The 16,994-nt window shown below is 40.1% G+C and overlaps 1 protein-coding gene across 13 annotated transcripts in view; it reads left to right on the top strand.

Annotated features, from left to right (window-relative positions):
• Positions 1 to 117: 117 nt before the first annotated feature.
• Positions 118 to 16,994, top strand: part of dync1i1a (dynein cytoplasmic 1 intermediate chain 1a) — a 56,152-nt gene continuing 39,275 nt past the window's right edge. Inside the window, exons 1-7 of one of the 13 annotated variants that reach the window (XM_084378846.1) lie at positions 118 to 969; positions 2,031 to 2,164; positions 2,422 to 2,536; positions 3,110 to 3,248; positions 4,566 to 4,607; positions 6,207 to 6,266; positions 6,398 to 6,513. In XM_084378846.1, coding sequence (XP_084234972.1) covers positions 2,045 to 2,164; positions 2,422 to 2,536; positions 3,110 to 3,248; positions 4,566 to 4,607; positions 6,207 to 6,266; positions 6,398 to 6,513 — 592 coding nt within the window. In that variant the 5' untranslated portion in view covers positions 118 to 969; positions 2,031 to 2,044. Of the gene's footprint in view, positions 970 to 2,030; positions 2,165 to 2,421; positions 2,537 to 3,109; positions 3,249 to 4,425; positions 4,453 to 4,565; positions 4,608 to 6,206; positions 6,267 to 6,397; positions 6,514 to 16,994 lie in introns of all 13 variants that reach the window. The other 12 variants (XM_084378844.1, XM_084378845.1, XM_084378848.1 and 9 more) reach the window with 12 other exon arrangements.

Below are 16,994 nucleotides of genomic sequence, written 5' to 3' on the forward strand. Positions count from 1 at the left end.
GTAGAAGAAGAAGAAGAAGAAGAAGAAGAAGAAGAAGAAAAGCTGTTAAAATAAAAAGACATCTGTCTCAAACTTTCAAAATCAGAGTTCAGGACATTATACCGAAGAAAATAATAATTAAGAAGCACTGAGATCCAGAGATGGCAGTAATACAAACACTAAGGATGCCAGCACCGACAAAACCTCCAAGAAGAAGAAGAAGAAGAAGAAAAGGAAGAAGAAGAAGAAGAAGAAGAATAAGCCTTTTTTCCTCACAACATCCAACGAGCTGTAAAACAGTATACTCCTTTATTACAGCATCCCCTACCGACGAGTTAACCAAAATACCTTTACATTATTTTACATTTTTCAACGCTTGTCGAATTATTTAAAAGACTATTTCTGAGATAATACAGGTCTTCATTTAGGACACAGCTGGACCAGCCGTTGCAATGTAGCTAACTCACGTTGCTGCTTCACTTTTTCGGTATTAAATATTAGCTGTCCGCTAACTAAAACTCACCAGGAAGGGGTTCAACCACGAGTTACATACTTTCTACCTGTCCCAAAACTTTCGAGACGGCGTATTATGGTTAAGTAATGTCTGAAAAGTATTAACAGTTGTTATAATCGGTTTTGGCTCCTCGAACGCACTTCTCCAAATGGCCAGAAGATGGCGGCGTTGCAAAAGCCATGAGACGATGACGGTGCGTGTCAGAGGAGGTGGGATTTCCTCTCCTCCTGCTCAGCATCATCCTACTCTTCCTAGGGATGTATCGGCGTGCTGTGCACCTGTTTTATGTCTTATTTGGGTCATCGACCGCTGAAATGCTCCGTTTCAACCAGTGTCACCAATAGCCACACGAAAAGGTTCAAACGACCTATTCGTTGGTGCCCGAGAGGCCTCGATTGATTTCCTTTCTTTCGGGGTGCAGCAGTGAGACAGCATCTTTGCCGGGTGACACATCATTATCAGTGCGAGTGGACAAGGTACGAGTGAAACAATAACAGTGCCTCATACGGTTATTTGAGATAAAATAGTCCCTTTTTTTGTTGGGTGTACGTTACCAGAATCCATTATAGTATTTATTTCAAGGCCTTAAACGCATTGACGTAATCACAAATGCTGTCATATTTGTGATTAGCTAGCTGCTAATGTATGCATGCCCTGCTAGCGTCAATTAGCTGGTTAAACGACCACGTAAAGGTTTTTTTTCTTTTCTTCCTATATTCACAATTATCTATATGGCTGTGTTTATTCTGTAAATGCATCAGTTCCTTTATTTTTCATGTTGTAACTGCGTACATACATGTATTAATCTCCCATTTATTGTTACAAATAGCTTTGACAGACGTTTTCAAACCCCCAGGGTCAAGCCTCCTCCATTCATTTGCATTGTCTGGGATGTAGGGATGTGACACTGGCCTAATACCCAGCAAATCACTGGCCTGGGTGCAGACTGCTATAAATAGGTGGCCCACCTTTCTGAAATAGCTCAGTGCATAGTCAGTGAGCCTGATACTAGAATCGCAGGGCTACTTTTAGTATGTTTCCCCCGACTTAGACTCAGTTATCTTCTGAATTAATCACGCTAGTATTTTCTGAATGTTCAGCGAACCTGAATAGTGGCAATAGAAGTGTTAATGTTTTACACCTTACTATGAAATCATCATCAAATTATTAAGCACAGTAGACTCATATTTGGGGAGTATTTTGCAACTATCGTGATCAACTAGGGAAGTGAACAGAAGAAGAAGTGGCTGTCTATATATAGCCTACATGCACTGGACCAGTTCTGCAGGAATAGGTATTCAAGTGTCACACCAATGTGAAAGTCCCTCTCGGCTCGGTGTGGCCTAGTATCGACAGCTGTTTTGCCAATATCAAGTCCTTGTAACTGCCACACCCATTGGGCTCTTTGAAGCATCACTGACGCTCACTGGACAAACCTATGCTCCTCTATACAATATCATGTAACAGTGAGAACAGAGCATATTGTCACATTGCCATACATAGCTCATCCCTGTCTGATCCTCTTCCTTCCTTGAAGCCCTATAGGACGCCATGTCGGACAAAAGCGACCTAAAAGCGGAGCTGGAGCGCAAGAAGCAGCGCCTCGCCCAAATCAGGGAGGAGAAAAAGAGAAAGGAGGAGGAGAGGAAGAAGAAAGAGGTAAGGAAAAAAGTGAGTAAAATCATACAACTGGCACTCATACCGTATGGCACTCTAGTGTGTGTTGTTTGTGTGTTCGATTGCTTTTTGTCAGGCCGTGACACAAAAAAGGCTGAGGTTGTGTGTGTCCATGCGTGCATACAAACATCTCTGTGTTTGCAGAAGGTTGGTCTTAGAATTCTTGATCAAAATGTGCATGCACGTGCATGTTTTTATTTGTTCTTTGACACGTGATGATAAGCTGACACTTCTCCATGTTTCCTGAGCAGTCAGAGAGCCAGCAGAAGAGAGAGATGACCCCAGAGGATTCAGACTTAGACCGCAAGCGCAGAGAGACTGAGGCCCTGCTACAGAGTATCGGCATCTCACCGGAGCCTCCTCTAGGTACATGATGGTCTTATACCCTAAACAATAAATGAATTTCCAAATGTTCTTTCACTGTTCTCTTGTGACTGTGCTGTGAAAGGTTTAGTTAGCAGTTACGACCTTGCCCATATTAAATGACACAAAACTTCATTAATAACAGCCTCTGAGGAACACTTAAATAGTCAAACTGAACTCAGCATACAGCAGAAATAATCTGCTTATTTCTAAGAAGCCCACATGTATTTAGAAAAGTTTGCTGCTCTTCCTTTTACTTGTGCCACAAATCTTAAAATTACTGCAGGTTGAGTCTCCTGGGTGTCTGTCACCTCCAGTAAGCTGGAAGCACTGTACTCTAGTGGTCGGAAACTGTAACAACACCTTCATCAGCACCGTAAATTTGGGTCACTGCTACGCCTGTTATCAGCTTAAGTTATTTATAATGCATCCTTAAACGAAGCTGAGTACGAATGAATAATGAATATAAAATCAGCCTTGCATTTAATGCCCTGCCTTCCCTCTCCTTCTTTTAATAATTTTATTTGTCCATCCCTCGTTTTACTACTTGCTTTTCATCACAATTTCTTTGAGCAGTCCATTCTTTACAGCCTTTAATGTTCGACTCATGTTATTTTCATTATTTAGTCCCGACCCCTGTGTCCCCATCCAAATCAGTGAGCACGCCCAGTGAGACGGGAAGCCAGGATTCAGCTGATGGAGGAGCAGCAAGCAGGTAACAAGGCACACAGAGTTCAATGTCCCGGACTGAAATGTGGACTTGGGTTAAGAAATGTCCTGTTTTAAATTACAAAGCTAAAAAATTAAAATACCTCAATATTTTTCTAAAAAGTAAGCGCTATAAATGTGAAAGAAATATCACACTTTATCAACCTCATTAAGGTAACCGGTAAACTGTGTGTGGTGCCTGAGTCTTACACTTGAAAGAATCTTCTTCAAGATGATGAAGATGTGAAGTTGCTTTGGGCTGTGGATATTTCTAGACACTTCTGACAAATATTCTGTCCCCTTTTTTTGTCAATGGCACAGCAGGTTTAGGTAAGGATGAGTGTGAGGTCGTGGTGCCTTGTTAGGTTTTAAATGTGGTATCTGTCACTTGTCATGGCATCTGGTGTTTTGATGACCACTGTAGCACAGCTTGTTGCGTCTCATGAATAGTCCTTAGATGTTAGGTCTGATCTTGAGGTAAGTCTGTTAGTTGTTGGTTTGATATTAATTAGAGACACAAATCTCCAGATATTATTTATATCATTATGTAAACCTTCAGAAAGAAGCCTTAGTGAGCAAGTTCATGGAAAATGTTTTGAATATAGAGCCCGATAGGCATTAACGTCAACATTTGCTGGAAGGGCAAATAGCTGATTTGAGCACAAGTGACAAAATGTAAGATTTTCCCATTGTCACTGTTTTGAAGGGGTCTCTTCACAGTGCTTACATGCTTATGTGCCACTGCAGCATGTGTTTATATGCTTATATACCTGCTGCTGTCTTTATCCTGTGCTATACTGAGCCAAATGCAACAAAACTTAATTCTGATCTGCACTGTAAAGTGTAATTTTGAATGACAAATAAAGAAAGTCTAAGTCTTATATATCCGCAACACCCAAGACCAGCATAGCAACAATTCACCTTTAAGGCCTGCACATGGCTGCTCTGGTGAATTGAACCCACAGTTGAGAAGAGAGTGGTCATCAAGCGCTTTCCATTTGCTTTTTAATGGCAGCTGACTGTAGAGGTCAGCGTGTGAGTGATGCCCTCAGGAGTCATTAGTGATGTGTTGTTCTGGTATGGCCAGGGGTGGAATTGGGGATGAAGAATGTGTGGGAACTCGCTCAAGTTCCCAGCAGAAATAAATTATCATATACTGCATAAGACTCTTTGTTCCTTTTTAGATTTTACCAATTGGATTTTACAAATTGGTGAGTCAGTGTCTGGAATGAAAGATTTTTTTTCTCCCCCAAATCCACCCTGGATGATGGCATGCCATTTTGAGCTTCTCCATTTGTGGCTGTGTATGTGTGTCCCTTCATAGGTCAGGTTTCTCTAAAAACAAGTCCCAAGCACAGATCTCAAGGTAAGCATTTACACGTCAAACCCAGGAATCCCCCCCACCTCTTTTATTTACTTGAGTATACCCACATGTGAACACCGAGAGCCACCCACAGTGTTGTCAGTGGTCTTAGCAATGTGTTCCCATCGTGATTTGCAAAATCAAAACGGCGCAGTGCCTCTGTTTCCTTCGTTCCTCTGCTCTCCCCTGGTGACTTCCTGTCTGAAGCCCCGCTGTCTCCCTTAATACCAGCTCCAAAGATTTCTGCTCGCATGAGTTGAGCCACAGAAGTCATTTCAGCCTTCACAGAGTTGACAATCTGCTGCTTAAAAAGTGTCATCGCTGTTACTGAAAAAACAGCCGGTGTGTCAGGCTTAAAGAAATGCCTTGACACTCTCACCTGGCGCGGTGTGGCACAAGCTGAAGGTCCAGTGGGCGTCTTCACTGGCCCTAAAAGGTATCATCAAAAAGTGAAGCGATGTTGGAAGCTTTATCCTTTCACAGCCAGTAGATTCCAGCCAAGTTGTCATAAAACTCTCTCAAGGTTTCACTTGCTGTTTGATTTCCCTGTAGGCAAGATATCCCTACCTCCCCAATATAAAGCAAGTTATACCTGCTGAAGAACCAAGCAAATGCACTAAAGAGATCAGCAGTTTACTCATGGTTTGTCAAACTCACTGATCATGCATGGCAAGTACCTTGTCATGCATGTTGAGCAAGCTAAATCTTTATAAATGCATTTTAATTTGATTTTCATGTGCTGATTGTTGTTGTGTGAATATACTGTATGTACAAAGATGATACACTGTATGTTGTGCTGTGGGTGTGAGGTGGAAATCATGTAGCTGATACATTGCTCATGGTTTTCATGTACAACCATGATAACAAAGAAGTTGGGACGCTGTGGTTCTTCTCACTTTGCTTGTTGCAGGCGTCAAATTCAACAAGTGTTTGACAATAAAGTTTCTCAATATATTGTTTTTGTACTGTTTTCAATGGAATATAGGTTGAAAAGGATTTCGCAGTATTCTGTTTGTATTTCCATTTTTCACAGCGTCCCAGCATTTTTGGAATTGAGATTGTATCGTTTGGCACACATTTGCATATGAAACAACAAGACAAAATATGTAATAAAAGAAACACAATATCACTCATGTTGCTAAAATTAGATGCTTTGTAAGATTAAAAAATCCAAATCAGCTTTTAAAAGTTGTTAAGTTGTTTTTCCACTGAAAACAATTATATCAGTTTGACCTTCTTCCACAAAACAATGAGATATTGTTTGTCCATAAATACACAGTATTTAACGAAATCTATTACAAGAGATAAGCAGAGATTTTAAATAAATACAAGACAGATTATATAGAATACATTGAAAAATAATGAAATATAATGTCTCCTTAATGTATAGCCCTCCCACAGTATATCCACTTATCTAAACATTTTCCATTAACAGTGCCTGCATGAATTCGATGGGAATCCCTGTGTTAAGCTGTTCTCTAGATAAGTGGTCTGTGGGTGAGTGTGTGTGTGCACATACATGTGGGCCAGTGTTTGTGTGTTTGTTATAATGTTTTTGTAAACATGCATGTCCTCTCTTCCCCCCCCTGTTGGTGACATCAGGACGCTGCAGTGGGACACAGACCCGTCTGTGCTGCAGCTGCAGGCTGATTCTGAGCTCGGGTACGTCTTCCTTTCCCTCTAATGACTCAATGTTCTGAATATTGAGCTCTACATGTTATTTATTGATTCAAACCTGTTGTATGTAGACAATGTAACTCTGCTAATAGGAACATCTTGTCTCTGTTACCCAGGCGCAGGATGCAGAGGCTGGGGGCCTCTAAGATCACACAGGTAGACTTCCTTCCCAAAGAGGTGGTCTCTTACTGCAAGGAGACACAGACACCGCTAACCGCCCACCTGTCTGAAGGTGAGTATATGTGTATGCATGTGCATGAGTGATTCCTCTTGACATTCCTATAATCTATAGTCTATGATTCAAGCTGTTTTAGGGTCCATGGGGCAGCAGAGGTTACAAGAAGCAACAAAAGGTTTCATGTTGCAGTGATTGTCGCCGTTGTGTGGTTGAATTTGATACTCTTTCGGTTAGCCAGTTCACAGCCTGGAAACCTGGAGTGATTTAAAGGCTGACAGATGAAAGTGAGCCAAGATGATTCTTTAAGGATGTGGGAGCATGGCTGTGTGTATGCATGTGGTATGCACACATAGATATATATTTGTGTATGTGTCTTACATATTCTTCAAATTGTTACATTTTTAAATACGGTTGCATAATTAATTAAAATATTATTGAAATTGCGATATTGCCATGTGCAATATCCAAGATAAAATGTGTGACAAAGCAGCATTATTATTAAAGTGGCAACAGATAACTTTCCCCCCAAGTGTTTCGAAGTGGCATTATTGTTACCACAGCTTTTGCAAAGACAGCTGGATTGTTTCTGTTGTCCTCAGAGTCGCAAATAACAACAACACAGGACAAAACGTGACTTTATTTAATCATTTAGTCTATAATAGAAATGGTTCACCAGGTAACCTTCACTTTTCCGGGTGACTGCTTGCCTGGTGGCAGACAAAATTGTGAAGTGACAGCGAGGTTTATAGGGAACCAGTGTTACACAGACGGTTTTATTATTCTATATCCCTTACATTGTGCAATCAGCATTTACTTCATAATGATATCTTGAAGCAGAAAACTTGTCTATTGACAGTTTAAGCACTGTAGTGCTGCAGAGAGCCCCTGTCGTACAAATCTTAATCTCCAAATGTAAGAATACATGTTTTTACAACTGACAGACAAAGGGATGACAGACAGGATCATCAAAGGTGAAAGTGAAATTCTTGACATCAATAACTAGAAGTGAAAAGAAGCTAGGTTACATGCAGTGTCCATGACTTTGAGTCATGTAAAGCTGTTGATTCTGTTCTCCTTACTTCAGAAGGAAAAACAAATGCATACATAGTAAGGAAATCACTTTTTTCCTGTATTTTTCACATTTTCCAGTAGCATGTCTGAGAGAAAAGCTCAATTGTTTGATACTATAAATGTCCTAAACTAATTGTTTCCATTCAGGTGTGGTTGGAGTCTCTTTACACAGCCATTTCCTGATTATTGCTTTTTTGTTACCTGCTATTAGTATTTGTATTAAATATCTTTCTTACTTTTTCAGCCCAAATACATAATGCTGAAATGAAAATCAAGGTCTGAGCTTATCATTGATCTGATCTCTGAGAGTTATCCTATTTTCAGTTGTATATGTATTAAAGTAATTACCAGATATTTGAGTGTCATTCCATCATGATTTAGTTTGGAAGTAATAATGGAATAGATTTGGAAGAAGATGGTACCCAAGAAAGCTTATGTGTGCTTCTGTGCGTGTGTGTGAATGAGTGTGTTTGCATGTGAGGTTATGTGTGCATAGATGTGTCTCTTCAAGTAGGCGTTCACATGTGTTCTGAGCTGCAGTTGCTAAACACATCCATATGGTGAAAACTGAGGTTAGTCCTTCACTGGATTTGGCATCATGTTGGTGGTTGTAAATTCAAGGCATATACATCCGAATTTTTCCTAATGGAGGAGAAAGACAATGGAGATTTGGATGGTTGACAGTTGTAGTTGTTCCACTTATTTAAAGTTCAAGCCTTTGTTCTTATTACAAGTGCAGATATACCATTTAGAAATGCCATCCTCACGTGTAGGAATGCACAGATACCGCTCCACTTACACATTCTCTATCCTAATTATATATATATATATGTGTATATATATATATATATATATATATATATATATATATATATATATATATATGTATATATATATATATATACCACGCACACACACACACACACACACACACACACACACACACACACGCGCGCACACACACATGCTCCCTATCATCTTCTCTATCTTCCCTCTTGTAGTTGCCAAGACAGCTGGCAGCCATGTGACTGTGAAGGGGTTGTACTTCCTGCTTCCTGTCATTATAATAGATGGTCTGGTGTGGATTCCACTGCCCTCCTCCACCATCAACCACCACACACCCACATACACACACGTCTGTCCTGATCAGCATCCAAATGGCCCGCCTCAACTCCCCCCACTTCCTTGACAGACCCAGGAATAGATCGTTTATTCAACAAGTGCACAGGCACTGACTCACATGTGTTTGCTGGGAGACATACACATGAATACACACATGCTCTCGCGCCAGAATCAGAATCAGGTTTTTTTTTGGCCAAGTCCGCTTGAACATACAAGGACTCCTGTTCACAAAAGCTGTCAGTGTACCTGTGTGGAGCGCCAAAACAACACACACACACACACACACACACACACACACACACACACACACACACACACACACACACAAACAATAGAACTGTCGCAAACAGTACAAGGCAATTATGTAGAAAGGTAAACACTAACAAGAAAACATCCAAACAAATAAACATGGAGTAGTGACTATACACAGGTCAAGTAGTCTGCGTATACATGCAAACAAATACACAGTCTGTGGCTGGTTATTGCCTCTGGCGATGCTTTATGTCGGTCCATTTAAGGTTGTTTGTGTTCAGCTTCCAACTTCATTTTCTGGAGGTCCCTGTGGAGGTGTGTATGTGCGTGAACATCTGTGAGCCAGAGCAGTGCTGTGGTGGTCTACAGGGAGGTGACCTTGGCCTTAAGAGACCCTGTCTTTGCAGACTAGCACAAAGCTTGTGTGTCTGGAGAAAGAGGGAAAGAGGCTGATGGTAGCACCTGCCTGCACTTCTAGATGTATGTTTGTTCAGGTCAGTTCCTTTTGTTGATTACTGAACCTAACATGCATCTCATTTTCAGGTTGCAGTTACAGGTTGCATGCATAATTATTAAGGCTACCAGCCAACATTCTCATTGTATGTGCACTGGTGGTTTCAGGTTTTTACATCATACTTTCATAAGCTGCAAATTTGAGCAGGATCGGCTTCCAAACTATTTGTGATGTCATAAATCATCCTTGTAGGCCCACCACTTCTGAGTCTGATTTTCAGTGAGCACAGAGAAACTTCCTTCTTTCAGCACAAACTTTGAAAACAGCCTTCTGGTGACAACCTCAACACATCCTTTTCTGAACAGTTAAGCTCAAACATCCAACTGTAGGGACAAGACGAAAATCATATTTTTGACTGGAGGAAGACTAATATTGAATATAAATCATTTGTGGATTTGTTTAGGGATCTACAACGATTCACATAATAGTGTTATTGAGGTGAACTGTAAGGTCGCACACCTCTAGGATTAAGTATGAGGTATTAAATGCAGGCTTATGTTCAGTATTTGTCAGTGTGTTTTTGCGTTTGTGTGATTGTGTTTGTCTTTCATGTACATCTATGCAGGCCATCAGTGTGTGTGTAGCTTTGATCTAAGAAAGCCAGTGAGCTCACCTTGAAGCTCCTGGTGGTTTTCACAAAAAGTGTTTCTAAAGGCTGTACTCTAACTGCTTGACAGATTTGACATGGCCAGGATAATACTGCGCTAACAGGGTGATCACTGAACCAAAGATAGTTTAGTTTTAATTTAGGACTTGCATGTATGCAAAAAGTTATTTATTTTCATGTATTTCTTTTTTATCCGACAAATAACTCACATTGAAAAGTGCCCTTCCTCCCTCTAATTCTGCAAAAAAAAAAAAAAAAGAAAAAAAAAAATGGTTTGTCCACCTTAATTTTATTATGCTTGGCACCATTTCAGTGTATTTTTACTCTTCTTGTACCTAAGGCTGTATTCTGCTTTATACTAAACCATATAAACTAAGAGAAGAAAGAGTGGGATTTAATGGGGGAGAAACCCAGCTGACTGCTGTGGGGGAATGAACAGAAGAAGTCTCTTTGTCTCAATGATGGTGGTGTGTCTCAGGACTGTATAAAGCTCCATGGAGGGACCTGTATCTCCTTTTAAACCACTGTATGTTGTTAATTCGTATTTATTGCATTTAATTTCAACAGTCGTCTCTATTATAAAACAATTTTAAATGTCACATGCGGCTAATTGATGCGTTTTATATAATTCAGATACAATCTCTATAACTGTGTTCATTGTTGTCCTTATCATATGTTATTAGGGCCTGAATTTGCGTGACGACTCTCAATGTAAGAGGTTGTTTCACATTAAAACTGTAATATTTATATCAAGTGTGTGTGAACGGAAGGATAAGTGTTGTCTCATCGTAATCACTTTACATGGTTGACGGATGACTCAGCGTTTCTCACAGCTCGTTCTCCTCATGAACTTCTGACCTCAACACTTCTCATATCTGACCTTAGTGCATGTGTGTGACGTGAGTATGCTTTAGAGCAGTGTGTGTGTTGGAGACTGAATACAGCTTAATCAAATTGGATTTGATCTGACTTTGTGCGTGTGCATCTTCTACACAAGAGTTTGTGTTTTAAAGCTCCCGTGGAGTTTGTGTGTGTGACTCTCATTTAAACCAGTTAATGATATGGCTTTTCATTTCCGTGACCAATTGCCTTCCTATAATCGTGATGTGTAGCTGGTCTATGTGTGCTCCTTTTCCCATTGGCTGCTCACTCATATGTCTATCCCAAGTGTCCATTGTGTCAGTCAATCAGATTAGCCCCAGTCACGGTTGGCTCCAACTATTTACTGCCATCCTAATGGGTATGAATGGACACGGTTGTCGCGAGGGACGGACGCTTTGTCTAACGACATAGCAGGGAAATAAAGTGAGGTCTAATGTGGTGTGTGATAGTAACCTAACCGACTGAGGTCAAACAAAGTGTGTGTTGGGTAGTTGCTGTTTCATGCCTCTATCTTGTGCCTGACCATGTTGACATGTTCTTGAGAAAAAGAACTGGCTTCTATTTCAAGTTGACTATTTACTTTTCACCTCTAATTGAATCTAATATAAATCAATACTGTTGGTTGGTTTATACTCTTGGCTTTAGTCTTCAAAGTAATTTAATACATTTTCTTAATACAAGCAAGGCTCAAAATTAGCACCAGCCACCAGCCAAATGTTAGCAAAATGTGCAAAGTGGCTGATAGATTTGCTTCACTCACCAACCAAAAATCTGTGATAATGTGTGGAGTGACAATACATTCAATAGTATTCAAAAGTATGGTGTGACAGGTGGATGCCTTTCACCACACCTGTGGCAGTGTTTGAGAGAGCTATAGCTGTTAGAGTTTAAAATGAGACTGCAAATATCATTCATTTCATCGTGATATGAAACAGAAAAAGCTTTACATCCTCACATTTGAAGCTGGACAATATTTTCATACTGACACCGGATAAAATCACCATGTGTAATATGAAAGTGGTTACTTGTTTGTCACCCAGCTCTGCAGTTCCTTTCAGCTCTGTGGAGCATTTTAGTGTCTTTCAGCTTATTGGTTTGGTTTCTATTAGTGATACACGATATATATATATATTGCCTCATAAATTGGCCTGATATTGAGACTATTGGACTGGCCAATTATTTATTATTTATATGAACATTTTTCATTATCAGAATCACTGCTTTTTTGTGTGAGGTTCCAGATGAATTAAATTAATTTAAATTGTGCTATCTTGATTCTAATGTCAGCTGCGTCTCTCTGTCTCTAGTCACCACTCTTTGGTCTCACTCAACGTCCAGCCTACAACACTTCCTGATTGGTTGCATGTCATGATAAATAGCCCATCAAAACTGAATAATATGAATCTACAAAGTAACTAGTAACTGAAGCTATCAAGATTTTCATTTGTACTGCAAATGCACATTGGTTTCAAATATCGGTTATTGGACTCCATTGTTACGAAAATTAGGTATCAGCCCTAAAACAAACGTATTGGTTGATTCCTAGCATTAGCAGCTTCATAGTCAGATACTTCCCTCAATAGTCAGATAGCCTGTTTACCAACATGTTTGCCAATGCAACTTCATGAGGTGTGGCCAAAACACATCAATTAGTGCAGGTTTAAGATACTGTAAAAGTAAAATTTTGACATTTGACAAAACATTGTTAGAAATATTTGGGATGATAATAGATTAAACAAGAGTTACAGATTGCTGTTTGCTTCTTAGACTACGGAAAATCCAGGCTATATTCGTATATTTTAATACCATCAGTGTAGTAAAAATGTAGGTTTAACAGGGTTTTTTGTTTTTGGGCTTGACCAAAACTTTACTCTGTTGTGACAGTCCTAAAAGCATTATTTGCAAACATATGCCTATGCTTAATGAAAATTGTGCAATATTTTTTCCTCATGTTCTATAATACAAAATGTAATCTTCGCTGTTGAACCCCTTGTCATGTCAACTATTTAACCACAACAGTTGCAATGGTCCAGCTCCATTTTCCCCAGGCCTGATAAAAAATTTTATAGAGCCAAGTTTTAAAGGTTCTACAGATGGGTGGAGGGTGTGAGATTTAACATAGTTTCAGCAAAATATGGGCAACCTTTCTGTCTCTCTCTTTGTTTCTCCTTGCATCCCTCCTCTGGACTGGTCAACCCCACTTGGCCATGAACAGAATGAATGTCAGTACTGTGACAAACCCACTCTTTTACTTTGCTGATCCCAATCTGAAGATAACTATCTATGTGTGTGTGTGTGTGTGTGTGTGTGTGTGTGTGTGTGTGTGTGTGTGTGTGTGTGTGTGTGTGTGTGCGCGTGTCTGCGCGTGTCTGCGTGCTTACTTGAAATGTTGGCAAGAGCAAGAAAGGTCAAGGGGATTGAAGCCATTTTGTGCATGTGCTTGTACACGTATGCATGTGTGCAGGTTGGCATGGGTGCAGTGTGAGCTTGACCCAGTTTGTAGAAATTGGTTTTGCTCAGTTGAGCCTTAAAAGATCCATAATAGGCTGCGGAGGAAAGGTTGCCAAAGAAATAGAGAGAAAATAGAGGGAAGTGAGAAAGAGGGAATATAAAAGAAGATGAGAAATCTTTGGACATGAGAGAATGAATAGAGGGATGGAGGAGAAACAGAGAGAGAGAAAAAAGAGGAGAAGCAGGCGAGGCCACCTAGGGATGTTGCTGCAGTTATGATATTACAGCAGTAATTGTTCGCAGTAAACCACCAGTGGGCCTTCAGAAATACAACTCTGTGTGTGTTTGTGTATAATTTGATGTTGCAACTTTGGAAAACCCCATTATTATTATTTAAGGTTAAAAGGTCACAAGGTCAAAAGTGTGTGTTAATGTTTGTGCATCCGTATGCAAAAGTATGTGTGCATGACTCTCCCCACCTCATGTATTTTCTGGCCCATTAGTTTTCAGGGTCTGTACAGCTTGAGTGTATAGTTGGTCAGTAATTCACTCCTTAAGTATATTTACGGCAATGAGAGGTTTTTCTTTTGACATGTGGTGGGCTGGTAATGGCCTCTAATTGCAAGAGAAACCCCATTTCCAAGCACTGATCTGAAAAGACATATATTTTTGTGAATGTACTTATACACATGCAGCTATAAGCAGACAGATTCATAAATGTAAACACACATGTGCAGACTAACATGCATGGGAATAAACAAGCATGCACATACACTGGTGTACATAGAAGCACACATGTGCACACAGGCAAAGTGGCCACACACATGACCTGAGCTCTACATAATACCATAATAGAGTAGTTAAGAAACCAAACTGCAAATTTAAGAAATTATCTTTGCATATTTGCAGCATGTTGGTCTGGTTAGAGTTTTCTACAAACTTCTAAATTTATTGAATATGGTTCAACAAGTCCTGACCTGGTTGGTTTTTATCAGCACTTGAGCAAAAATGTCCTTCAGGTATTAATCATGACTTTAAATTGGCACCAAAAGTATTGGAATATCTGTCTGAAATGTATTTAGAGTACTATATGACTTAATAGTTTATAAAAGAAGAATCTTTATTTTATCACAAACCATCATACAATTCACAACTTAATGAAACTGCCAGCGAACGTAAAGCGCTCGGGCACCAACCGGGTCAAGGGCAGTGACCAGAGAATTAACCTTATCTATATGTTTTGATGGTGGGGGAAACCAGAGCACCCGAAGGAAACCCATGCAAGCACAGGGAGAACATGCAAACTCCACACAGAAAGGCTCTGCCACAGCACTAAGTTATTGAAGTTTTTCTTTCACGAATGTGATGACTTTGTCTGTTATGCTGCGTAACGATATTGCGATATTGATTTAAACCATACTGCCAGTTCTAACTGGTTCACTTAACAGACCCTTAAAATCTTTTTCTAAAATCTATTCTTTGCAACCTGATGAAACTTTAAAGGATTTGTTTCAAAATGTGAGCACTAAATTTGAGTTCATATCGGTGCATTTGTAGCCATGATTTGTTGTAAAATGTGACTGATCAAACTGACATAGGGTCGCTCCAGTAGATCAGTGTGCAGCCCATGTACAGAGGCTGTGTCCCTGCCGCTGTGGCCCAGCGTTCAATTTCAACCTGTGGCCCTCTGCTGCGTATAATCCCCCCTCGCTCCCTGTTTCCTGTCACTCCTTGCCTGTCCAATCAAATACAGCCATGACAAGTTATAATAATAATAAAAAACACTAAAGCAAGTAAGCCAACTATCATAGCCTGGATTTTGTTATTTTTGAAATGCAGTAAGATTAGAGTTGTTCTGATAAGTAGTCTGGTCATCTTGTTTGATGCTTCTTTAATCAGATTTCTGTACAAATTCTTCTCAGAGTCTTGTGTTCAAGCAACATTTTAGTATTTTGTGGTCTGTGTTGTTGCAGTTTCTCCAACAGGTCATCATGCGAAAAGGAAATTTTACTGTGTTGGGCTGTGGGCTGAGGCTCAGAGCAAAACTCTCAGAACTCAGCCAGTTTATCAAGTGTCTGTCTATGGTATTTCTACAATCCAGTGAAGCACCGATGCATTCAAATAAAAACAGTGAATGAAACACACTCCCAGTCTATATGAAACGGACATGACTGAGGGGTTTGTGGGCAGTCTACATGGTCCTGAAGGGAGGAATGTGGTTGCACGAGTGTGTGTTTTGCACGGTTAGGTACTTATATGTTTCTGTATGTGTCTGCGTATGGTATGTGCGCATATATGTGTATGCAGCCACATATGGAAGCGGTTGTCTCATACATTGTTGTTGTTCCAGCCAGGCGGCTACAACAGCGACTGAACAGACCAGAGGATGTATGTGTGTGCGTGTGTGAGAGAATACATGTGTGTTTTCTACAGTCAAAATGCAAGTCAAATAGAGAATAACCACAGCGAGTGTAACCAGAGGACAAAATGTACTCCGTTGTTTTACTTTAAATGTGTTACACTGAAAGTGAATTTTAAAATTGACTTTCTCTGTTTGGTGACTTCTGGACATTTGGAAGAGTAAAGGTAGCTTCTAGAAGTGTTTTTTAAAACAAGTGTGCATGTGCTGTACGTGCATGTTCACACACAAACTCAAACTCCCGATCAGACTCAGGCTTTGCTATTATGATCCCCCCTCGTCTTTTCCCTGCAGACGCACATAATCGGCCGCTTCTCACTTTCTCTCTTCATAAAACAACTCTTGAGTTTTACTTTCATCATCATCGCCCTCAAAAGGGCGCAGCCTTCACTCCTGTTTCATTTCTAAAATTGATGCAGAGGTTCCCAGGCGGTTTCTGTCAAAATGGCCATGGCAGTCAAAACCCAGAGAAAACTCTTGATATTAGAGGAAAATAATGTCTTTCACAGTGTGTAAGGTATTCCAAGTGAGTCACAGATGATTGCAATTTTCCCCTATGACCACCGTATAATAAGGTACATGAACCCCCTTCTTCATCTCCCTCCCTTCCGGCTTTTTGTTTCTCTCTTTGGCAAAATGGCCATCATCCAAAATAATATTTGCCATCTGATGAGTGCTTGAGATGAGTAGGAATACAGTTTCATGTGCCCCCTTTTTTCTCTTTTTAACCGTGCTCCTTTTCACTCGCATTTTGTTGAACTTGACTTTTTGACATGTGTGCCCCACCCTCAACCCCCCCCCCCTCCCTGTTGCATTTTTTATACGTGTGTAAAACAACAGTGGGTCTTGAACGTTTGCCTGGGTGGTCTCCCTTGTACTCCGAGATCCCTTTCGCCTCTCCAGGGGTTTTCATTTGAGAGTGTAGCGGTTCACTGCCACAGCTAGCCTGCAGCTTATAGCCCTGCTTCACTTTAGTTGTTTCAGTTTGATGTTTGTTAACCCTTTGTTGTCATGTTTGTGCCTTTTCACTGTTTTATACTCTTCAAGAATTGGTGCCTTTTTAAGAAGTCAGTTAAACATATAACCCCGAACATTATTTGTCAAGTCAAAATAAATCTAGGTTGAAAACATGTAAGTTTGTTTTCAATTATTCTTCAGTCAAGCCTTCTAATCAAATTCAACAGGCTTTCAAATCAGCTCATTTTGTTTCAGGTTGC

This window comes from Pagrus pagrus (assembly GCF_965226575.1).
Source record: "Pagrus pagrus genome assembly, chromosome: 17".
Classification (NCBI taxonomy): domain Eukaryota; kingdom Metazoa; phylum Chordata; class Actinopteri; order Spariformes; family Sparidae; genus Pagrus; species Pagrus pagrus.